Source organism: Crinia signifera, chromosome 2, assembly GCF_055691185.1.
Source record: "Crinia signifera chromosome 2, ASM5569118v1, whole genome shotgun sequence".
NCBI classification, from domain to species: domain Eukaryota; kingdom Metazoa; phylum Chordata; class Amphibia; order Anura; family Myobatrachidae; genus Crinia; species Crinia signifera.
The window spans coordinates 227,340,061-227,365,424 of NC_139218.1; the positions used below are offsets into that span (position 1 = coordinate 227,340,061).

General features: G+C 43.1%; 1 protein-coding gene across 2 annotated transcripts in view; it reads left to right on the forward strand.

The window, feature by feature from the left end:
- The window catches only part of REPS2 (RALBP1 associated Eps domain containing 2), a 146,259-nt gene that overhangs the window by 108,054 nt on the left and 12,841 nt on the right, over positions 1–25,364 (forward strand). For both annotated transcript variants that reach the window (XM_083173946.1, XM_083173945.1), the window contains 2 exons: positions 6,473–6,556; positions 20,223–20,368. In XM_083173946.1, coding sequence (XP_083030072.1) covers positions 6,473–6,556; positions 20,223–20,368 — 230 coding nt within the window. The remainder of the gene's footprint in view (positions 1–6,472; positions 6,557–20,222; positions 20,369–25,364) is intronic.

Consider the following 25,364-nt stretch of genomic DNA (forward strand, 5'->3'; position numbering starts at 1 on the left):
GGGGTTACACCATTTAATATTTTTTGAAGCAACAGGTGGCTAAGGGGGCTTCCACATTGTAGGTTTCATAAGTTAATGAGCTACTTTAGAATGGCTAAGAGGGTTGGAATTATATAATATATACTTCTAAGGTGATATGTGGTAACCAGATGATCAACAGTAACCCTTTCGACAACACAATATCAACATTACAATTAACACCCAGAAGGTGAGCGCAGTACCTCCCCATCTGCAAACCACTTGTAAACAGAGTCTGGACCACTCTAGGTCTGCAGCCCCTTCGCACATAGGTAACTCGAGCGCTACACCAACCCTGTTTAAGCATTACAATGTCGACAGGCACAGTGGGTAGGGCAGAGGAGGTGAATCAGGATAGGGGGTTTCAATTGAATAAGGCAAGTTTCAAGAGAGTGTACTTACCACAAACGGGACAAATAAGCCAGATCTCATTGTGGATTTCACGCCGAAGGAAATAATACTGAGGCTAAGCAAACTCAAAACAAATAAATCACCATGGCCAGATGGGATTCATCCGAGGGTATTAATGGAATTAAGGGATGAACTAGCTACCCCTCTACATTATATCTTTAGCAAGTCACTATCGTCAGGTATAGTACCAAAAGATTGGAGAATAGCAGAGGTAGTGCCAATATTCAAAAAAGGAAAAAAGGAAGATCCCGCTAATTACAGACCCGTTAGTTTAACATCAATTGTGGGTAAACTATTTGAAGGATTTTTAAGGGATGGTATTCAGGAATATTTAGACCATCACCGTCTACTCAGTACTAACCAACATGGGTTCGTGAAAAATCGTTCATGCAAAACTAATCTATTAGGGTTCTATGAAGAGGTTAGCAAAAACCTTGATAATGGAAATGCTGTAGATGTGATTTTCCTAGATTTCGCTAAAGCATTTGATACTGTCCCACACAAGAGATTGATTAATAAAATGGAGAACCTAGGATTGGGTGAAAATATCTGCAGATGGGTAGGGAATTGGCTATGTAATAGAGAACAAAGAGTGGTTGTGAATGGTGCTGTATCAGATATGATACCAGTACTAAGTGGAGTGCCCCAGGGTTCGGTTTTAGGGCCCATTTTGTTTAACATTTTTATTAACGATATTGGGATAGGGTTACTCAGCAATGTATCCATCTTTTGGGGACGATACAAAACTTAGCAAAGTCATCAAATCATCAGAAGATGTCACCATGCTTCAAAATGATCTTGCAATTCTAGATGAGCGGGCAAAATAATGGAATATGAGGTTCAATGTAGATAAATGTAAGGTTATGCACCTTGGGAGACACAACTAGTGTGCAAGTTACAACCTTAGCGGAGAGGAACTGGGTAATTCCATACTTGAAAAGGATCTAGGAGTCCAAATAGACAGCAAACTGGGATGTAGTGCCCATTGTAATGTAGCTACAAAAAAGGCCAACAAAATTCTGGCATGTATTAAGAGGGGAATGGAAACTAGGGACTCAAGGGTAATTATGCCACTGTATAAAGCATTGGTGAGACCTCACCTCGAGTACGGAGTGCAGTTCTGGGCCCCACACTATAAAAAGGACATCATAGAATTAGAAAAAGTCCAAAGGCGAGCAACAAAGCTTATTAGGGGAATGGAGAATTTAAGCTACGGGGAGAGATTAAGCAATTTGGGACAATTTACATTGGAAAAGAGATGTTTAAGGGGGGACATGCTCAACATGTACAAGTATATCAAGGGCCAATATAAGGAACTGTCACACAACCTCTTTTCTACTAGAAAGGAATCTAGGACACGAGGGCATGAGTATAGATTAGAAGAAAAAAGATTTCATTCAGCTAGTAGAAAGAATTTCAGAACAGTCAAACTCTGGAACTCTCTTCCCAGAGAGGTGGTAACGGCTGGCTCATTAAATGCGTTCAAGGCAAAGTTGGACAAACATTTACTGGAGAAAAACATCCATGGGTACAAATAAGAAATATAATCTGTCTGTAAAATATCAGAACCTACCAAATCAGCAATGGATATCTATACCAGGTTGAAGTAGATGGACGCAAGTCTTTTTTCAGCCTTACCTACTATGTAACTATGTAACTATGTACATCCGTGCAGGGTCTGCAGGTTTTTTCGGCATGGCCAATTGGATATGCCTCCAAGTATTCTGAGGGTTTTTCGTGGGCATGTTCATGGAATTTCAGGCTCTTCAGAGGTGAGTATGTACAGAAGTTCTCATCTCTTGCACTGTGGGTAGGGCTGGTGCAAATGCATGATGATAGTGATAAGTGCTACACACCCAGAGAAATGGGCCTTTTCAGGATTTTTTGTTGCTAGTCTACTTGGATTATTCTTTACTATCCAAGTGGAAATAGAGTTAGAATAGAATAGTATGCCGTGGGTAGCGAGGCACCGTGCCCAAGGATGGAGTGCATAGCGAGTCATGTGACTGCGCATGTGTACAGGTCATAGTGTGTATGTGCAAGGTCAAACTGCCACAAAAATAGAGAAAATTGATGGACTGGACGTATTACTTTGGGGGGTGGTAACCAGATATTTTTAAGGAAGTATTCATGTCTGGGCGTTTTAAAGGAGGGTGTGTGATGTCATCGCCGGTCTCGATCAGCCTGTCATTATCGCAGAGTTGTGGAAGGGTCTAACTTACATTTGCACAGACTGAGAAAATCCTTTGATGGTGAGTGAATTGCTTGTGTGTGTGCGACATGTCTACATTTTTGCAATTCACTCGCAGATTTACTCAGGGCTCAACCTATTTCTCTGAGCACATTTTGTTTTCAATTACTAAAGACAGAATATTCCACTAGATGGCGCTGAAGGACACACCAAGCACAGGCATAACATCAGTACAGGCTGATTTTTCACTACAAATATTGATATGATTCAACTGTCTCCTGTGACTTTTTCATATGTTATTTCACATATGCTATTGTCCAGTTCCATAAACGTTAAGGTGTTTAAGACACCAAGTTGGTATATAAATGATTATAAAATATATCACTGCTCTTAGATCCAGTACAGATTCTAGATAATTTACAGTTTTCAAACAAGCCGAATAAGAGGGCAGCACAACAGCACATTAACTAGACATAAAGTTGCACTACCATATGCACTTATTAGTAGTGCTCCACTTGTTCTCGCAGCTCGGGCAGTAAACCATGGTAGTGTATGTGTGTGAGTAGAGGACCCAGCCCAAAAGAGTTCAGTTCTGTTGACCACTTTAAAATGGCAGGGCGGTGTTAGTGGGATTTCTAATTACAAGCTACTTAAGAGATGTCATTGGTGTTTCCCTAGTTTACATTTCTACCCTCAGGAAATATGGATACATCGAGCAAACCACATGGCTCTAGTTAGTGTAGGGAGTTTAATAACATGTAACCTTTGTGTTTTACAGTGCTGAAAAATACATGTCAGTTAATTTAAGGGTTTACGCAATAGTTGCCTACCCTCCTGCATTCTGTAGGAGACTCCCTGAAATAGTAGCCATCTCCCTCTCTCCCTCATTAGTCTAGCAATATCCCACATTTCACCTAGCCCACATTACACTGTTACAATTTTTGGGGAAAAAGGAACGAGAGACAGATACATTTACATTGAATCATCAGCACCATTTTCCAGCACTTTACAAAGTGAAGTATATCTTACTAATTGTTTTGGGGCTCATCTACATTTGGATATAAGTCATTTTATAGATTCCTCTTAGTACACACACACAAGAGGGCTTAGATGACAGGAGGAAAGGTGGCCCTGCTCTGAAGAGCTTCCAATCTAGTAGGAAGGGGCAACAGACAGATTACATGAGGTGCAAGCAGGAGGGAGGTGGGTTGATGGCAGGATGTAAGCAGGCAGAGATGGTCAACACATGTGGCAGGGGTCAAAGGACCAGCCTCAGGACTAAATTATGCTGCAGAAGGGTACGCTTTGATGAATAGGTGAGTTTTCAGTGCCCGTTTAAAGCTTTGCAAGGTCTCTTTAGGTGTAGCATGACATGCCTCTACACTTGTTTTCCAGAACAGCCCACAGATGCCTGATCAGATTGAGATCTCCAAAATTTCAAAGCCAAGTCAAGGCTTTTTACTCTTTGGTCGTGTTCTTCAAATCATTCCTAAACAATTGTTGCCGTGTGATAGGGTGCATTATCTTGCCATCAGGAAATTCCTTTGCTATAAAGGGTTGTACTTGGTCTACAACAAGGTAGATGGTAATTGTGAAAGCATCAGCCACATGTATGCCAGTGTTAGGATCCAGGGACCTGTACCTGCGGTCAGCAGTGGGGCCCCGGGATCCAGCAGGTGGCAGCGGGAGCAGGCAGTCGCTGTGGCTGGCAGCGGGATGCACTGGGTTCTGGTTGCTAGCTATCAAGCGTGGCATGTCACCTTTCTTCCTCTCGGCCGGTTGCCTAGTAACTGGAAGACGCCGGGTGGTCTGGCCAGCTTCCTGACTGTTACTAAGCAGACAGGGTCCTGCGGCAATTGTGCCCAGCAACAGGTGGACAATTAGGGCTGTGGAGGCTGGTCTGCTGGGGCCCCTTCTCATTTGTGAGAGACTTAATTTTAAGGAAGTCAAGACGTCGGTGATAGCATCTGCTCCAGCCCATAGCTGCTTGTCAGCTGTCTTTGCAGATTCCGGTCATTTATCTCCTTCACACCTACACCAGGGTTCATCACCTTTCCACCAGCTGGTGACTTCATTTAATCAAGTTCTTGTTACTCCAGGAGTACCCCTATTTTACGGGAAGTCGCCATTTTCATTGTGGGGCGTTATTATTGTATTGTGCAGCGTTTAAGTATTTTTGGTGTTTGTGACAAGGTCACAGTATATTCTGTTTGCAACGAGGTGGCAATATATTCGGTTTGTGACATTTCTGCTTGCGACGAAGTCGTGATATATTCTACTTGCGATGAGGTTGCATTATATTCTCTTTTGCAATGAGGTTACTTTATGTTTAGTTTCCCTCTGTGTGTAGGAAACCCGTTTTAGCTAGTTCTCCTCTTGCATACTCCCAGGCAATTCCAGATCCTTGTACCACGTAAGACCTGGCGGCACTGGAGTTGGGGATGGACATAATTCACAGAATCAAACATGTCTGTTATAGGTGAAGCCTAGCACCACAGGATCTGGTTGCCCCTATGGAGTCGTAATAGAGATAGAGAAGGATTCCACCGTGTCCGTTCTAAACATCTTCCCATAATGCATCCTGTTGCCATCTTTTCCCTAGGTAAATGATGCACATCCACCCAGCTGTCGACATGTTGTAATAGTAAACATGATTTATCAGACCAGGCCTTTTTCTTCCAATTTACTTAGTCCTGTTCTGATGCTCACGTGCACATTATCTCCTTTTTTTGTTTTTAGAATTTTAGCTGTCTATATTTAAATGTGTGGGAATATTATGGTAGTCCAGCAAGATATGCTTTTTATTTAAAAATATAAAACCTACTGAACTGATTTTGGTGACCCCAATCTTATTTTGTTGTAAATTGGGTAGATCTGGCCATTAGACCTCCCCGTCTTTGTATTGTTTTAGCCATTATCTGGTGTTCACAACTATTATACTCCTTTTACACCACACAAATAACCCAGATCAGTGACGTGTCGACCTGGGTCGAGGTGTGGTGTAAATGCACTACACCCAGTAACCCAGGTCCACCAACTCAGCATTTCAACCCGGGTTATAAGAAGGGTAAAACACGGGTTGCCCTCTTTATAATGGGCGACCCTGGTTTAATGTGAAAGCGTGATACCTTTGTGATCTAAAAAGAGTATTAGTGGCATATTGTTTGCCTGTACGTGTGTTTGGGCCATTATATATGAGATAAGGCACCATATGCCATTACTTAAACAATGCAAAATCTAATTTTTCCATACTGAAAAGGGATATTGGTCGTCACTCACAGTTGTACTGTATTGCACAGCCACTGCGTCTATGGTTGTAACATAGTAACATAGTAATTAAGGCTGAAAAAAGACGTTAGTCCATTAAGTTTAATCTATCTAACCTGTACTATACAGTTTTGCAGTATAGTCCGCATCACCCCACGCCCTACTCCAAACCCAAAAGCTGCAGCATGCCACTCAAGCTCAGGCTTGGGGGCACAGTCCACCCGCCATCGGAGTAGTACGCAAACTATCTGGGTTTGCAATTTACTCTGAATTAGGCCTCTTGTCTGGCGATCACCAGAGGAGCTAATAAGGGGCCACATCATTTGATGGGGGTGCAAATTGAAATAATTTTAACATATTAAAATAAATGTCTTGAGAGCGAAAAGTTGAAAAGGCATTCTATTATTGTGAAAGAAATTGACCATAGTTTGTATATAAAATGAAATCCATAGTATATTAGTAGTAGCGTATTGCATAAACCTCTGACATATCCATTTACTTTCGGTCTTCACTTACATCTTTTAAATAAACGTTGCTGGTTGTCATTTTGTTTTTCTATAAGCCAAGTATCTTTTATTTTTACAGAGTGAACGAGCAGCAGAGATAGAATTACATCTGCAGACAAATAAATCCCTAGCACAGACAGAGGAGAGCAGCCCTGCCAAGAAGGTAAGAGCAGGATTACTTCTAATGTGTGAGGTATAATATCTCTCACACTACTCTCTTGGTATGAACAGCGACAGACAGATATGAGTATAATGCACCCTGTACTATAATAAGGGAGAACCTACCTTGTATATGTCTACAGGCCACAGACCTCCTACATGACTTTTAAGCTACTTATTAGGTTCCGGTAGTAGCAGGCATTTTATAATAATATCCTAATATCCAGATGTGTTTTCCCTTTACTGAGAGTGTCCCAACACCAAACACAATCAGTTCCCCTGACACTATCCACAAACAGGTACACTTTACATAGGTGTAATCACTGGTCTCCCTCTATAAATACTAGGTACAGTATAAGATTATATTTTACAGGATATTGTACATATATTCTTGTATTTTGTATATGATAGACAGACAAACAGGAATACTTACTCATTTCCCATCCTATTAATCAGTACGATGTCTTTGAAACATTACCATTATTAAGCTAAAAAAAGAGAAGACACTATAACTCCTGTATAAGTGTATGCAATGTGTCAGTATTAACCCTTTGAGTTCCAGCATCTCTGTGAGCAAAATATCCACTAAAAAATCCAAAATTCAAATAAAAAATGTTCTGTAAAATAAGGTTATATTTCCTATATAAGGTAAACACTACAGGTCATTATGATGAATAAAAATGTTGGTACTTGTTTCCTATCTGGGCGCCCACTAAGTTAATTGAGCACCATGCTATTCTCCGTAGTGAAATCTGATCGCATCGCATCGTACACATACACGATATTGAACGATGCGATGCGATGCGATGCGATCCGATTCGATTTCCCATAGGAAACAATGTTAAATGGCTCAATTTAGCCAAATTATCATAGGAACAATAGTAAATGGGCCAAAAACACCCCTGAACATTGAAATGTCCCCCCAAAAGTAGTTGACGCCACCCCGCCATCAACGTGAACCCGAAGCGTGGCGAGCGCAGCGAGCCCGCGAGGGGCGGCGGTACGCGTCCTCCGACCTTTTCATGCCCTACTATCCACTAGGGCGTGGAGTGAGAATAGAATAGTGTGGCGAGCGCAGCGAGCCACCGAGCCCGAAGCGTGGCGAGCGCAGCGAGCCCCGCGAGGGGACGCGGATACCTTCACAGGTAAACGCGTCCCTTTGCGGGCTTCCCAGGTGTCCGCGTCGCCATGGACACCTGGGAAGCCCGCGAGGGGACGCGTATAACTGTGAAGGTATCCGCGTCCCCTCGCGGGGCTCGCTGCGCTCGCCACGCTTCGGGCTCGGTGGCTCGCTGCGCTCGCCACACTATTCTATTCTCACTCCACGCCCTAGTGGATAGTAGGGCATGAAAAGGTCGGAGGACGTGTACCGCCGCCCCTCGCGGGCTCGCTGCGCTCGCCACGCTTCGGGTTCACGTTGATGGCGGGGTGGCGTCAACTACTTTTGGGGGGACATTTCAATGTTCAGGGGTGTTTTTGGCCCATTTACTATTGTTCCTATGATAATTTGGCTAAATTGAGCCATTTAACATTGTTTCCTATGGGAAATCGGATCGCATCGCATCGCATCGCATCGTTCAATATCGTGTATGTGTACGATGCGATGCGATCCGATTTCAGTACGGTGCCGTACGTAGAAAACCTGGGCGCCCAGATAGGAAACAAGTACCAAAATGTTTGCTTGGCAGTTTTCTCACCAATTTTGACTAATTCACTTGGCACTCAAAGGGTTAAGGATGAGTTTGGGGCATGGGGCTCCCTGGGCGGTGTGGCCTGGCTACCTTGAGGCATCGTGTTGTAACACTTTGGGGGAAATTTACTAAGATGTTTATTCTACTTCACATGCAATGTTGCTATGGACAGCCAATCAGATCCTGACTACTATATTATAGAGCAGGGGTGGCCACACTTTCGGACTTGGGGATCTACTGTAAATGTAAAAAATCTTTTGGGATCTACCATAGTAAACAATCATAATGCGATACATAAACAAACAAAACATTCATTTTAGGCTCTAATGAAAGGGTGTTTTACACATAAAATTATTGGCAATGTGAAGTTGTTGCATGAGGCTGCATGTCTTGTGTTAACTCCCTAAACGACGGTTCCAAGCTAGTTAGGCACATATGAAGGCAGTATTTTAAATGCTCATCAGTCATACGACTTCTATATCTTGATTTAATTATTTTCATTTGTGAAAAAGCAGATTCACAAAGGTAGGTTGACCCAAAAAATGCCGTCAAATGAAGAGCTACTGATCTCAAGCATGGATACAGTTCTGCACTGAGTAGTTTCCAAAAATTATTATCAGAAGCTCTTGCTTTCAAAGGGATATCAGATTGCAGTTTTAATATTTCTTCCTCTACATTTGATGTATTCAGATTGAACATAGAGGAGATATTACCAGAAATGTCAGCAATGTCAACATCAGCAAATGGAAATGACATGAAGGCTAGGATAGGTTCAAGCTGCTTAATGTCCTGAAATCGCCTCTCTAGTTCTTCCCAAAGATTTTGGATCTCAGCACAGAATGTATCATATGTGCTGCTGCTCTTGGGATTCTTGTCTATCATTTTCTCAAAACTGGGAAAATTCCTCAAAATTCCCTTTGAAAGCTGTGACTTTAAAAACTGCAATTTTGATTTAAAAGCATTTATTGAACTTATTAATTGGATAATATTTTTATCCTTGCCCTGAAGTTCAAGGTTAAATGCATTGCAGTGACTGGTTAAATCGGTTAGAAAAGCTAGCTGTAGCAACCATGATGAATCATGCAGCTGAGATGGACTTTCTCCAAGTGATTCCAAGAACTCCGTTATTTCAGGCAACAAGGACTGGAATCGTTCTAAGAACTGCCCCCGACTAAGCCATCTTACATCATTATACAACAGCAGGTCTTCATATTCAGCCTCACTTTCCTCCAGTAGAGTACGGAAAAGTCGTCTTCGTAAACTCCTTGCCCGAACTGAGTTTACGATTTTCATTGCAATGTCCATAACATCATCCATGTTTAAAACTTTAGCACACAGTGCATTCTGATGTATAACACAATGGATTCTTGTAAAATCAGGAAAATCCTCATTTTTTTTACATAGTCCAAGAAACCCATTATTCTTGCCAACCATGGCTGGGGCTCCATCTGTGGCAATGCACACTAGTTTGCTAAGAGGAAGATTATTTTCCTTGGCAAAATTCAGAAAGCCTTGGTAAATGTCTTCACCTCTAGTTTTTCCCTTCATAGGGATGAGAGTTAAAAACTCCTCCATACTACTCATATCAGGAAAAACCATTCTTATAAACACAATTAATTGTGAAGTATCCACTATATCCGTGGATTCATCAAACTGCAAGGAAAAGTAACAACAGTTACTGATGTGTTTTCTCACTTGCCTCTGTAAGTCATTGCCAATTCCCTCTACTCGTCTCACTGTAGTTTGACGAGATAGTGGCATATCTCTAATTGCTTTCAAGATGTCATCTTTATTTTTAAATGTTTCAAATAAAACACTTCCAGCACTAAGGAAAGCTTCCTTCAACATTTCACTATCCTGGAAAGGTTTCTTGTGTTTCACTAAAATATTTGTTATACGGAAAGATGCTTCAGCTGCAGCCTGGGACTGCACAATAGGTTTTGTGAATGTGAGCTGTTGCGCTCCTAAATGAGTTTTCAGGGATTTCACTTTAATCTTCCTTAGTTCACTGTTAGGCAGAAAGTCTTCATCATATTTTTGATGCAGACTTGAGTAATGTCTCTGTAAATTCCCCTTCTTCGCCAAAGCAACCTTAGCATGGCATATTAAACATATGCATTTGTCTTTAAACATTGTAAAAAAAAAATCATGTTCCCATTCTTCATGAAAATGGTACGTTTTGGGCCTTTTAGAAACACTCATGCTCAGCAAGTATGCTAAAACACAAATTAAATATAAAAATGTATTTTAAAATGAACCCAACAGGGTACACCTGTGTTTTTAGAGAAATAAAAGCCAGCAGGACCAGAACGATTTTAGAGCATCCAGATCCCTGGATTTTTTAGATAATACTAGCCAGGAGGCTCAGAGAAATTAGGACGCACCCAGATCCCTGGATGGATTTTTCAGATAACACCAGCTAACAGGCTCAGAATAATTGGGACGCACCCAGATCCCTGGATGGATTTTTCAGATAACGCAAGCTAGCAGGCTCAGAATAATTGGGACGCACCCAGATCCCTGGATGGATTTTTCAGATAACGCCAGCTAACAGGCCCAGAATACTTAGGACGCACCCAGATCCCTGGATGGATTTTTCAGATAATGCAAGCTAGCAGGCTCAGAATAATTGGGACGCACCCAGATCCCTGGATGGATTTTTCAAATAACGCCAGCTAACAGGCTCAGAATACTTAGGACGCACCCAGATCCCTGGATGGATTTTTCAGATAATGCCAGCTAACAGGCTCAGAATACTTAGGACGCACCCAGATCCCTGGATGGATTTTTCAGATAACGCCAGCTAACAGGCCCAGAATACTTAGGACGCACCCAGATCCCTGGATGGATTTTTCAGATAATGCAAGCTAGCAGGCTCAGAATAATTGGGACGCACCCAGATCCCTGGATGGATTTTTCAGATAACGCCAGCTAACAGGCTCAGAATACTTAGGACGCACCCAGATCCCTGGATGGATTTTTCAGATAACGCCAGCTAACAGGCCCAGAATACTTAGGACGCACCCAGATCCCTGGATGGATTTTTCAGATAATGCAAGCTAGCAGGCTCAGAATAATTGGGACGCACCCAGATCCCTGGATGGATTTTTCAGATAATGCCAGCTAACAGGCTCAGAATACTTAGGACGCACCCAGATCCCTGGATGGATTTTTCAGATAATGCAAGCTAGCAGGCTCAGAATAATTGGGACGCACCCAGATCCCTGGATGGATTTTTCAGATAACGCCAGCTAACAGGCCCAGAATACTTAGGACGCACCCAGATCCCTGGATGGATTTTTCAGATAACGCAAGCTAGCAGGCTCAGAATAATTGGGACGCACCCAGATCCCTGGATGGATTTTTCAGATAACGCCAGCTAACAGGCTCAGAATACTTAGGACGCACCCAGATCCCTGGATGGATTTTTCAGATAATGAAAGCGAACAGGCTCAGAATACTTAGGACGCCCAGATTTTCTCACTATTTTAGATATATTCCTACACTGCACAGAGAGCTCACTTAACACGACTGCTGTGTGTCAGTGTTCACAGCAAATGGCGGGCAGTAAGGGTGACGGAGGTACAGTTGCTTCCTAGCCCAACCAATAGAATGTCTCCCTCCCTTACAGGCAGGCTGTGAACCAATCACAGCCCGTTTAGTGCAGAGTGGAACTGAATGGCCCCTCCCCATTTCCCCAGAACAAAGCTTTTACAGGGCAGGAGAGACCACAGCGTCTGATTGGTTCTTGTATCCTGACACTGTTAACCCCTCTCCTGCCAGTGCTGTCAAAGACACAGTTAACCCCTTTAATCCTAATCCTGTCGCCAACATAGCTGACCCCTCCACTATTAAAAGGTACTTTATTTTTATGGGAGAGTAGGCAATTTTGGGTTGGGGCGCAGGTGTCCTTCCCCTGTTAGTGATGAGCTAAGCGCCGCTGAAGCACTGAAACCGCACATGTAGGAGGATCCATACTATAATAAATACACTGACACTGGCAGGATCGAGTGCCAAATCATCACAGAACTACTGAATACTATCTATTTTCACCTGTTCATGTTGGTGCTCGTCCTCCCGGTGAGTGTGACTGGTGCTCTCTGCTCTCACAGGCTCTCTGCAGCACGTACGGAGAGATGAGGCCGGCACAGGAGACACACTGCACCGGAGCTGAAGCGCAGGTGTCAGACCCCTTTTGGCTGTGTGTCCCCGGTGCAGTGTGTCTCCTGTGCCGGCCTCGTCCCTCTGTACGTTTAGCAAGCCGCAGCATCTGACACAGGGGTCTGACACCTGCGCTTCAGCTCCGGTGCAGTGTGTCTCCTGTGCCGGCTTCATCTCTCCGTATGTGCAGCAAGCCGCAGCATCTGACACAGGGGTCTGACACCTGCGCTTCAGCTCCGGTGCAGTGTGTCAGACCCCTTTTGGCTGTGTGTCCCCGGTGCAGTGTGTCTCCTGTGCCTCGTCCCTCTGTATTTGCAGCAAGCCGCAGCATCTGACACAGGGGTCTGACACCTGCGCTTCAGCTCCGGTGCAGTGTGTCTCCTGTGCCGGCTTCATCTCTCCGTACGTGCTGCAGAGAGCCTGTGAGAGCAGAGAGCACCAGTCACACTCACCGGGAGGACGAGCACCAACATGAACAGGTTAAAATAGATAGTATTCAGTAGTTCTGTGATGATTTGGCACTCGATCCTGCCAGTGTCAGTGTATTTATTATAGTATGGATCCTCCTACATGACATGGGGAAGGACACCTGCGCTTCAGCCTCCCGACAGCTGCCTGCTCGGCATCGCGATCGACTGGGGACAGGCCTGCGGTCCACCAGTCGATCGCGATCGACGCTTTGGCCACCCCTGTTATAGAGGGTGCTAAATAAATAAATAAGTAGATTCTGATTGGTTGCCTGTAGCAACATCACATGGGAAGTAGAATACACATCTTTTAGTAAATTTCCCCCTTTGTGTACTGCAACACTCTTTTGGAACCAAAATTGTTTCTTTTGTTGTTTTTTTTTTTTAACCAATGTAACACTTTTGAACACCCTAATAATCATCTATATAACACTCTCAACACACACACACAGCTGCTGCTTCTTGCTAATGTAACACCTTTTAACACTTAAAACTCATGTGTGTTGGTTTGGGGGGTCCCATGCTCTGTACTTGAACCTTACTGTTAGGAACCCACCAGATGCAATTACTTGGTTTTGGTTGGCGGGCCCATATTTTTGGTCAAAATTATGCTAAGCTCCTCAATTTTGCTCTTGTGTTTTATTGTTTCTTATAAGTACTCTGTTTTTTTCTATGTGGAGCTACAAGTCCTTCCCCTACCCTATTAGTAATCACATTAGATACTCATGGGTATGTTTGTCACCACACACTGGCAGTCACTGGTTGGTGCAGAAAAATCAGTGTGGGACTGCAACACTGACTATCTCATCAATTTTAGAGCAAGTAAGAGTTCTAAATATAAGAGTGGCCCTCTTGCTTAAGTGCCCTTTTTCCACAACCTGGGAGTAACTGGAAGAGTAAATGAACACCATGCATGTATATACAGTTTCAAAGGGTTCATGCATTGTGCTTTGGGGATGCTGTGAATGACATTGATCACTTCTTCATAATGAAGCGTATGACAGAGGTATATAATTACTTGGCTTCTGTCCATGAAAAATTGAATTTAAAAAATATTTCAAATTCTCTAAATATTTTCCTACAGGTCTAGAATTACTTTATCACTATTACCATATTTTCTGTTGAAACTGGGGTACCAGATTTTATGCAATATGGTTCCTAAGATGTTTAGTTAATAGATTGCAAACTGATAAGGGGCCTACACACGTAGCGATGCTGAAGCATTCTGAGCGATGCTAGATCTCTCAGAACGCTTCAGCATGATCGCTCAGCATACAGCTATGTGTCAGCGCTGTGTGATCTGTCAGGGAGAGGGGTCTCTTGTTAGAACACTGGCCCTGACCGATTAATATCCAGTGTGCTAGATATTAATCTAGGTATTCCCAATCTTTAGCCGGGAATTTACATTCTATCTAAAATCATATGATTCTCTGGGCACTTCCGCCGGAAGTATGGCGGCGTCGGCAGCCATCTTTAATATCCATGTTACCCAACCATCAGTTCAGACCCTGATGAGGGATATTTTACCTGGCCAGTGGCGTTAGTTTGTCCCAGTTGCCCGAAGGCAAGATAAATATTGGTGCCCCCCAAATAGCTCAATCAGTAAGGTGTCTGCCTCCAGTAAGACAGGTTCTAATACAGGCTGTGACACTTGCCAAAAATGTTAGGAGGGGGAGTCAGCCACAGAAGCAATATCAATGGCTTTTACAGGCAATAAACTGATTCAAACTCAAAGGGGAGGAGAGGTGCCCCTTTGGGAGCAAGAGCCCGGCGGCAGATGACTCCATTGCCTCCCAGAGTTACGCCTCTGTAAACCTGGCACGTGAGCCAGAAAAGCTGGTAGCGTTGGAAGGAGAAGCTGCACCCCTTTTTAACCAGAAGTCAGTTACCCAGTTCTAGGAACACTGGACATCTGTAAATGGCCATTAACCTTGGTTATCAGGTGATCACTGTTTTCTACATCTCTCTGGATATACCTGTTTTTATTTTTTTTATTAAATACCATTTCCTTGAGTGCTGAAGCAGTTATTCTCTTTGTATACCCATGATGGGCTGCTGAATTAGAGCCTTACAGAGGGAATCTGCCAAAGATAACTTTATAGGAGTACTAGCATTTTTGTCTGTGTGAGTTGATGTTTCTGCACATCCATTACACGTGGTGTCCTCAGGCCTAAAGATACCTTTTTGCACATGAATATACAGATTATAGTGTGATCAAGAGGATGCATCCCTGTCACCTTTAACCCATTACCTGACAACCCCAAATTCCAGACCTACCAGACCATTGGTGTTTTATTTCTTCTTTCCCACATGTGAGATCCACTGCATAGGAAGAGGAAGGAAACTCTGTGTTAATCGATAACACCTGAAAAATTTAGCCCAGCGCCAATCACCACCTTCTGACTATATTGGCTATTATGTGTTCATTTTCCATTTTGGGGACAATATCTGCGTGTTTGTGTTTATATGTTTATATGGGGGAGTTGGGGTGCCGTGACACATGAACTTGCACCGTGTGCCATGGCTCAACGCTACGCTGTTGTCAGGGACTCTCCAGTTCTGTGGTTACACTAAAAGTCCCAGCACATCCAGCTGACAAGATATACTGGGACTTGTAGTTCCACCACATCTGGGCAAGCAAAGTCAGCAATCTAGTTATCCTTAAGACACCCAGACTGCTTACTAGGAATGGACATTCGGACATTAGAAGTCCACCATCAAATGATGGTTGGACTTCCAGCATTAAAACTTTTGATGTTGTTGGTAAACTTTTGTTGGTAAATATCACAGAGCTGCGATATTTTCACAGTCTTGCACAGGCTGGGGTCTCACACTAGCTGGGCGGCATATAACTGATCTTTACAGAGACTTACTTGCCGACCACGATGAGCACAGACATCTCTGGCCTGGAGCTGGCGTCACACACCCTCCCCTAAAACACTCGGACATGCCTATGTTTTTCTAGGCACGCCTAGCATTTTTTCTGCCACTTCTTTATTTTTCTTAGCACTTCCATTAAATGGCCAATTACCACCCCCAGAGGCCTAATAACAATCATTTTGCAAACGGTTAGCAAAAGTAACAAGATTTCTTCGCTAGCAGGTATCCCGTATGCGTACCACAGGCTATATATACCAATTGTAAAGTGCAATACAATCTACTGCGCCATATAAGAAACTGTAAATAAATAAATATATATAAATATATATATATATATATATATATATATATATGTTAGAATAAAACAAAAGAGGAGCGCTCCATAGTGTAAACTGACATTTAATATAGCACAATAAAAATGCTCTGGTACAGTCAATCAGTACTCGTACCGTATATAAAACAGGTGTGGGCTGGTTACCACAAGGTGTAATATAAACAAGCCAGGCAAACCTCCAACCACCACCCGGGGCACTGCAGACCAACACGAACCCATGCCGGACACACAGACCGGGACACGGTGTATCGGGAGTCCTGTCAGGAACAGATGCGGCAGGGGGAGCTCGGCACAGAGAGAGCTGTCATCACCAAGCCCCGCCCTTACGCATTTCGTAATCAACTTCAGAGGGCATGGCTGGTGACGAGCAGCTCCAGCATTAAAAAAGGAAACAATGACCAATCATAGGAGACTTACAATATACAACGCAAAGATACAATATACAATGCTGTACCGCTATTTTATGCTGGATACATATACTGTACATCAAATCCTAAAAGGAAGGATTTTTTTTGGGAGGAAAAGTATTTATAATAATATACACATACTCTTATACGCCATTTGCAAACATGTATAGTTAATGACCAATAAACAAATTGGTATTCATAATAATAGATCTACCGAAAACAGGAACCTCTTAGATCTGAAATTGTGGACATGATTACCATTTGTTATATATATATATATATATATATATATATATATATATATATATATATATATATATATATATATATATATATATATATATATATATTTAATAAAAGCAAAATGATATTCTGATAAACTTGAAATATAAATGAGACAAAGAAAGGGAAAAAACTGAGAGAATAAAAAGACTCTTAAATGAAAAAAACACTATTATCTATTAAGGGAGTGATCTCGTACCCCTCATTTAACCCTACAGGTGCCAGCATGTTCAGGGTCAGGACCCAGAAGGTCTCGCAACTTAAAAGAGCGCAGTCACGATCCCCAACTCTTTTATTTACGGGGACAACTTTAATGCCTCTCACTTTAAGGCCAACAGGGTTACAATTATGTACATTCTTAAAGTGCCAACATATATATATATATATATATATATATATATATATATATATATATATATAGAGAGATCCAATATAAACGGCACTCAGGAGGCAGAATGATGAAAACAAACAAGGTGTATTCAAAGCATTAGGACAAGCTTTCGGGGTATTAGCCCCTTCGTCAGGTCAAACACCTACAGCAAGTAACATACAGTGCAGGACATACCTTTATACTGCCACCAGTTCCCGCCAAATGCGCCGCGCTGTGCACGCTCTGACCCCCGCCGGCCGGAAGCAGGAAGCGCGCGCACCTCCGGGTAGACGCTAGCACTGGTTTCTAAGCAACCGTACAGCGCGTCACACCAGAGGACGCAACTTCACCGCTAACAGCCGAGGGGTACATAAGCAAGTGCATTGGGGCACAGAATGGACTAGAACGGTGTCACATTACTCACCAGACCCATGTAGATCGCAGTTCAGGAGGCCACGATCATCCGACCGCGCACCAAAGCCTAGCGGGGATTCCAGTTGCTAAGCAACATGAGCGTCCCTGCCTACTTCCGGTCGCACGTCAGTTCCGTTCCCCTGGGAACATAGATCGCACATAAAGGTCCTGGCAAGAAAGAAAATACATGTTAAATACAGTATAACACAGAAACAAGACATAAAACATAAACAATACATAAAGAGATGTACTAAAAATATATATACATCATAATATCACAACAAGAAGGATGACAATCAAATCAGACAGTTCCAATTTAACTTCTCATTTAAACCATTAGGGTGTATGGTATCTAATTTCAAAATCCACCTTGCCTCAAGCTGAAGCAAAGCTTTCACCCTGTCACCTCCACGCATTGATTCTTTAATTTGATCTATCATAAAATATTTGAGTGCTGCCAAAGTGTGCCCTTTGGCCTTAAAGTGGCGGGCGACCGGCTGGTCGACAACCTTACCACTCAAGGCCTGCCCAATGGCTGACCTATGCAGGCCCATTCGTTCACGAAACGTTCGCGACGTCTGGCCTACATAGTATAGCCCGCAGGGACACACTATGACATACACAACGTGTGTCGACCTGCATGTCAGCACTGACCTGATGTCAAATTTTTTGTGAGTATGTGGATGCTCAAACGTGCGACACTTAATTAAATGACTACAAGTAGTGCATTTAAGGCAGCTATGACAACCCGGTGGCTTAAATGTGGTGTTAGGAGCCCTAGGAATACCCACTCCAGTAATATCTGTGCGAACCAATCTGTCTCGCAGATTACGTCCGCGTTTGAAGGCCGCAATGGGTCGGGTATTCTGAAGGCCTGGGAGGTCAGTATCCGACCTAACAATCGGCCACAGTGCTCGAGTTGCTTGGCCTATTACAGGGCTAGCGACAGTATACATGCTAGACCATGGCAATGTATCTTGTTTCTTTTTAGTATTTTATTTCAAAAGTTGAGCCCTGGGCATAGCCAGTACTTTAGCCTTCTGTTTCAGCAGAGCAGCCCCATCATATCCTCTTGCCACAAATTTGGCAATGAGGGTATCGAGCCTCTCTGGTAGATCCATCCTATTGCTCATAAGTCTGGCAATCCTCATCATCTGAGACAAAGGAAGACTCTGTTTTAAGGATGGTGGGTGATGGCTGGTTGACATCAGGAAAGTATTCCTGTCCACATCCTTAAAATAGGCATCGGTCAAGATCTTGCCATCTTGAATTAACACTGTCACATCCAAAAAATGGGCAACAGTGTCACTGCATGTGAACGTAAATTTAATAGTAGATTTTTGTTCATTGATTGATGAAATCAATGTGTTGAGCCGTTCAATGCCCCCAGACCAAAGGATAAAAATGTCATCAATATAGCGCGTGTACGCAACTAAATATTGACTGACATTAGGATCATTCAAAAATAGATTTTCTTCGTGCTGAAACATAAAAATATTGGCATATGCCGGAGCCACGGCTGACCCCATGGCACAGCCACGAAGTTGCAGGTAATAGCTGCCATCAAATAAAAAGTAATTTCGATTTAAAGTTAGCTGTAACAAACACAAAAACAGATCATGATTAAACACATCGTTACTCATATATTGCTCAATGAAACTTCTCATAGCTGAAAGTCCTCCTTCATGGGTGATTGATGTGTACAAACTGCACACATCAAGGCACACCATCATGGTATTAACAGGGACCTCATCAATGGCCAGTAGAAGATTTAAAAAACTGGTTGTGTCCTTCAAAAAGGATTTTTTCAGAGGGAGTAAGGGTTGGAGAAGGAAGTCCAGTAATTGAGACGTTGACTGATAAAGAGAATTGCGTGCTGAGATTATTGGGCGTCCAGGTGGTCTATTAACATTTTTATGTATTTTTGGAAGAGTGTAAAGGACAGGGATAACGGGATGTTCGCAAACCAAATTATTCGCTACTTTCTTGGGTAAATGTCCATCGAGTACAGCTTTATTCAAAATACTGCGTAATTCGGTGGAATACTGAGCAGTAGGATCTTCTTTAAGTTTCATAATGTGAAGACAGAACCAGCATCAGGCGAAAAACGGGAGTAGGTACCTCTTCCTAGAGGCTGTCCCCTCTAGGAAGAGGTACCTACTCCCGTTTTTCGCCTGATGCTGGTTCTGTCTTCACATTAAGCTCCTTGAAAAAGGTCCCTCTGCTTGGACCGAAACGTCGGGGCATGTGATTGGATTTATAAATAAATTGTCTCTTCAAACCTTTTTTACAATTTGACATCAACTTGTGGACTATTATTGACTTTATGAGTAACGACACACCTCCCATTGAGCTGTGTTGTGGCGAGTGCCCCACATCCCCATTCTGCTGATTGGGGAGTATATATATATATATATACATATATATATATATATATATATCTTACTGCAAAGATGACCACACAGCCTTGCTACAATGATCATTGGTCCATATCTTTTCTTTAAAATAGCCCAACACATTAGCAGTATGTATTGGGACTGTTACACATTAAGGAACTGCTTGTCAAATACAATAAAAATAAGCATTCTCTATAATCTGTGTGGTCCAGTTGCTGCCTGGATACACCATAATGACTTTATTTTTTTATGTTTCTTTCCATTAAAGGAAATTCTACTTAACCAACCACCAACAAAACCACTACGCAGAAAATTCCACCCAGAAAGCCAAATGCTGGAAAACCATGACCTGTCATCAGCATCCAGTGTGACCTCATCAGCTACATCTTTGAAGTCATATCCTGCTGTTCAAAAGTATGTTATTTTGTTTTATTTATTTATAAGAGGTATGGCTAGATTTGGCCTACATCTATCACACTAAAATCATAGTGTTATAAAAATAAACACTGATAATTAGCTTCTGTAAGTTGCTATTCGCCCATAACATGTTATGCTATGCACGCAGCTGATTTATGCAGTACATGGCACTGACCTCTTCCCACACTGAAGGTCACAGTTTTCTATAACTAGTTTCCCACTAACCTCCCTTTAGTGTCACCATTTCGTCTGCAGCATAATCAAATTCTATGTGTTGTTTGCTTTGTTGAATATTTAACAGTCTTACATCCTGCTTACGCCAGGCTTGCCTACCCTCCCGGAAATGGCGGGAGGCTTCTGAAAATTGGGTTCCCCTCCCGCCCCCCGAGAAGGTGGGCAATCCTCCAGCATTGCCCCCGCAGCCCCCGCACCCCCCTTCCATGCTGTACTAAAATTTGTAAAATGCCCGGTTTTCACGGGTCCGCTGCAAGGGGCGGGGCTAAAATGACGTGAATCGCATCATTTTGCTGCATTTTAGCTCCTCCCCCAATTTGCGGACCCGTGAATTGCTTTCTTTGACTGCCATGGGGGCGGGTCTTGTGATGTCAGCCTCTCCCCGCCCCCCTGACATACCATTATCGGGTCTCCTCTCCGGCCTTCTCCCGGAGAGGACAACAGAAAAGTCGGCAAGTATGGCTTACTCTCTTGCCAAAATTATCTCTTTTTAAAAATGTTCTAATGCTTTAATCTATGGATCCTGCACACATCAAGAGGATATTTCCAATCGTCCCTCTCTTGCAACCAAATGCTCTGCCCCTTTTGTCCCCATGGATAAATGTTCTAGAATTCAGCTTTGCCAAACTTCACATCTATTAATGCCTAATGCAGACCTTATTGCAGTGCAAATTTGTTCTCAAAATGGGCCAAACCATGTGCACTGCAGGTGGGGCAGATGTAACATGTTCAGAGCATTACATTTGGGAAGAGTGTGTTCAAACTGAAATCTAAATTGCAGTGTAAAAATAAAGCAGCCAGTATTTACGCTGCACAGAAACAAAATAACTCTCCCAAATCTAACTCTCTCTGCAAATATTACACTTGCGCCCTGCAGAGCACATGGTTTTGCCTATTTCGAGAACAAGTTTGTCCTGCAGTCAGGTCTGAATTAAGCCGTATGTGTGGTCTGGACAATTTGCAGAAGGCATAGAAAACTCAATATGACTGGGTGGCAGCATTAGTAGTATGTACGGTGCAAGCAGGCTGCTTTTTCTATTCACTGCTGCTGCTGGTAAGTGCCAAGAGAATTTGGCAAAAAAAAGGTGTGAAAATTGCCATACCTTGCCATCATCATAATGACCTGTCATGTTTACCTTAAATATGAAATATAATCTTTTTATACATAACATTTTTTATTTGAATTTATATAATACATGTGAGCGGCACTAGCATTTTAGTGGATATTTTGCACACCTCTCACAGTGATGTTGGCACTCAGATGGTTAAGTGAGGTTTGGCACCAGCGTAGAGGTGTTCCAACAGCTGGAGTTTTGTATATCTGTGCATTAGAGCTGGAGCTAACTTTTAATCTGTCAGTTACTGTTTACGGATATCTCACCTATTCTTTATTGGTAAGGTGCCCATTCACTATGCAAATTCTCTGAGGGGAGAAGTCGCATAGAATCCTCCCTGAACCACCCGGTAGACTTCCTAGCAGCCGGATGGCATTTAATATCTCGGATGTGAACTTTTTGCATACAGTATATCACATGCGATCCCAGCAAGGGCTGCAAGATCTGAAAAATTCTTAGTACAGCCTTTGCGATCTCTGGCTCTGAGGTGAAACATATACATTTGACATTTTCATCCAATTTACTAAACCGATCCGTTGGAATGGTATGAACAGACGCTGTCCTCCTGTCCCTGTGGGTCTGTCTATTTCTATTTACATTGGATACCCCTGCTGCCATACCTTTGAATCAGACGTTGACCTGCCTCTGCCCTAACCCCTGTATATTGAATACCTATGGTGCTAGATCTTGGAACTGGATTTTGACCTTTCTTTGCCCTTACATATTGGATACCTCTGACTTGCCTCTGGCTTGTACAGATGGGTCTTGTCCCATCTTGGCAGGGGATGGCGCTGGCGTCGCCAGCCGCCATCCCCCGCCAGCGCCATGGTGATGGTGAGAAGGGGACGCGCGCTCACGAGAGGCGCGCGCGTCCCCTTCCGACGGCGCTTCCATCCGTTTCCCCGGGTCCCCGCCGCCTGCCCGCATCCCCCCCCTAACCCTGTCCGTCTCCCTGAGGCGGAGACGGACAGGGTTTCCGTCGCGCTGGCGACGGAGACTGAGACGCGCGTGCGCGTGAGACGCACGCGCGTCTCAGTGCATTCGCTGGCGTGGCTGCTGGCGGGTCGCCAGCGCAGACGCCATGGCGACCTGCCAGCAAGGATGGGACCTGACCCATCTGTATATTGGATGCCTTGTCACCAGACCTGACTCTGTACTTCTTTTCTTATATTGTTGTCTGTATTTAGCAAAGATTGTCCTCCAGCACTCCTAAGGGGCATAACTCTTAAGGGTCATAGACACGGGGCAATTTTCACCCTATTTCTAAGGGGTGCCGGACAGGGTCCCGACAGTTGGGATCCCGACAGTCGGGATCCCGACAGTCATTTACCCGATGTCAGGATCCCGACAGTCAAAACCCTGACACATTGGGTCCCAACGGCCACTAGCTATTCTCCCTTGTGGGGGTCCACGACCCCCATAGAGGGAGAATAGAATAGGTGGCGAGCATAGCGAGCCACCGTGCTCGCAGCGTGGCGAGCGCAGCAAGCCTGCAAGTGGCTTTGTTGCGCTCACCATGCTGCCTGGGTCCGGCCAGTCGTGATCCCGACGTCGGGATAATGACTGTCAGGATCCCGACTGTCGGAACCCTATACCACACCCATTTCTAAGTGATCTGACTAGATTGCCTAGAAATGGAGCACTGATCGCCCCGTGTGTATAGCCCCGGGTGACTTTGATGCTCAGTCCCGCGTGCCTGCAGGGAAAGACAGTGCTCGCAATAGGCAAAGCCCTGCTCTGCACAGATCGCTCAACACACATCGTGGTGTACCGCGATGTGTGCTGAGCGATCATGCTTTAGCCTGTCGCTCAGCACAGGCACCCCCGTCACCACGTGTGTATGGGGCTTTAGCTGCATCCCTCTGCTGTTCAGGACTTCTTTGTCATTACTCAGCCTATGGTGCAGGTTTCACAGAAGGCTTTAAAAGCTGGTGAAAGATACTGGATGTTTTCCCTAATGTTATATAGTCTTGGTAGATCCTAGATCTTATTACATGTGAAAATCCAAATTTTGTGTTAATTATAGAGATGGTGCAAGTCTGAGCTATATATATGGCACCTTCTACCAAGCTTCATTCAAAGTCACATAAATTGTGAGTTTCTGCCATTCTTCACTGTAAATTATACACGATAGCTACCTAAATACAGTACACTACTGTATGTACTGGGAATGGAAGCAGCTGTCATAGACATACGTAAACTCATAGGGACCATTTATCAAAAACTTCTGTATTTAAAACTTATGGAAATAAAATAAAATATATTGAAACTGCAGTCAGTGGGGCCTACACATGCACTCTGCACCCTTTGTTTTAATAGTTACCCCTCCAAAGTCACACAACGACAGTAGCAGCACTTCGTTAATAACCAGAATAATGTCCACTGAGCCATTTTTCAAGAGCTCAGCATATGTGCATTAGAATCTGAGCCCTGTAGTGCTCAGACTCTATAGTGCTGCGCTGCTGCCGGTAGAAAGGAGGGGGTACCAATGGAGGAGGCTGCACACAGGCCTCCTCCTCTCTTAAAACACCCCTGCCTGGATACCTGTATCTTGCATATGTGGACTAATGCCATCTTTGATACATTGAATGGGTCAGCCCCACATGCGCAGTAAGTATAGGGATTGGGTATCACTTTTATTCTTATTGGTATAATGTGTGGTTATAATGATTCTTATTGGGGTTTTTTTTTTGCCATAGTCAGTTGAAAAATAAGATATAGATAGGATCTTTAGAGGATACATAATATTTAGATGATCTTTAAGGGTAGAGAATGTGTATCTGAAGAGTGTAATGATTAGTGTAGCTGCTTCACTTTATTACTTCATAATATATGACAAAGGAGTGATTAGTCACTGCGTCTGGTGTGGAAAAAATAGGTTTATTTAAAAATAATAATACAATAGCACCTTTGTCATCTGTTGTCCAAAACAAAGAGTATTTTTTTTTTTTTAAATATCTTTATTAAACTTGCAAGAAAAGAAATACAATAAACATTGCATTGCGTGTGTTTCGTATACATTCAACAGTATTATCATAGGAATACAGGTACATTATACATTTACATGCGTTTATAAGGTATAGAAATGTCATTTATCTGAGTACTTGTCGTGTTGTAGAGTATGGTGCGATAGCTAATTTAATATCTATGGCAAGCCACTAGAAGGGGGGACTGCCTGCCTCTAAGATAGACGTGTTATACCAAGTTGACCAGTGAACAATTTTTCTTATAGTGTCTTTTTCAGCAGTCGGGAGTGTGGCTATGTAAGGTAGCCATATATTAAAAAATTTTGAGGCCCTGGTCTCTACGTCTATCATACATTCAACCCAATCCATTTGGAACATATATATTAACCTGGGCATAAATAGAGTGAGTGAAATATTCTCAGCATGAATCCATCTTGAAAGAATGGTTTTCTTTGCTGCTGTGGCTATTTTAAGGAAATAATACAATATATAATTCAAATAATCACGCAATAGGGATAGGTCAGTTAAAGCTAGCGTCCCAGCTGTTGGAATTATCATCGCATTTCATCCCTTTAACAGCGGAACTTTTTCAAGACTGCTTACCTTCACGGCCAGATAAGTTATATATCGGTACACACATTTTCCAATATCTAAACTAGATATTTTAATAATTGGGTG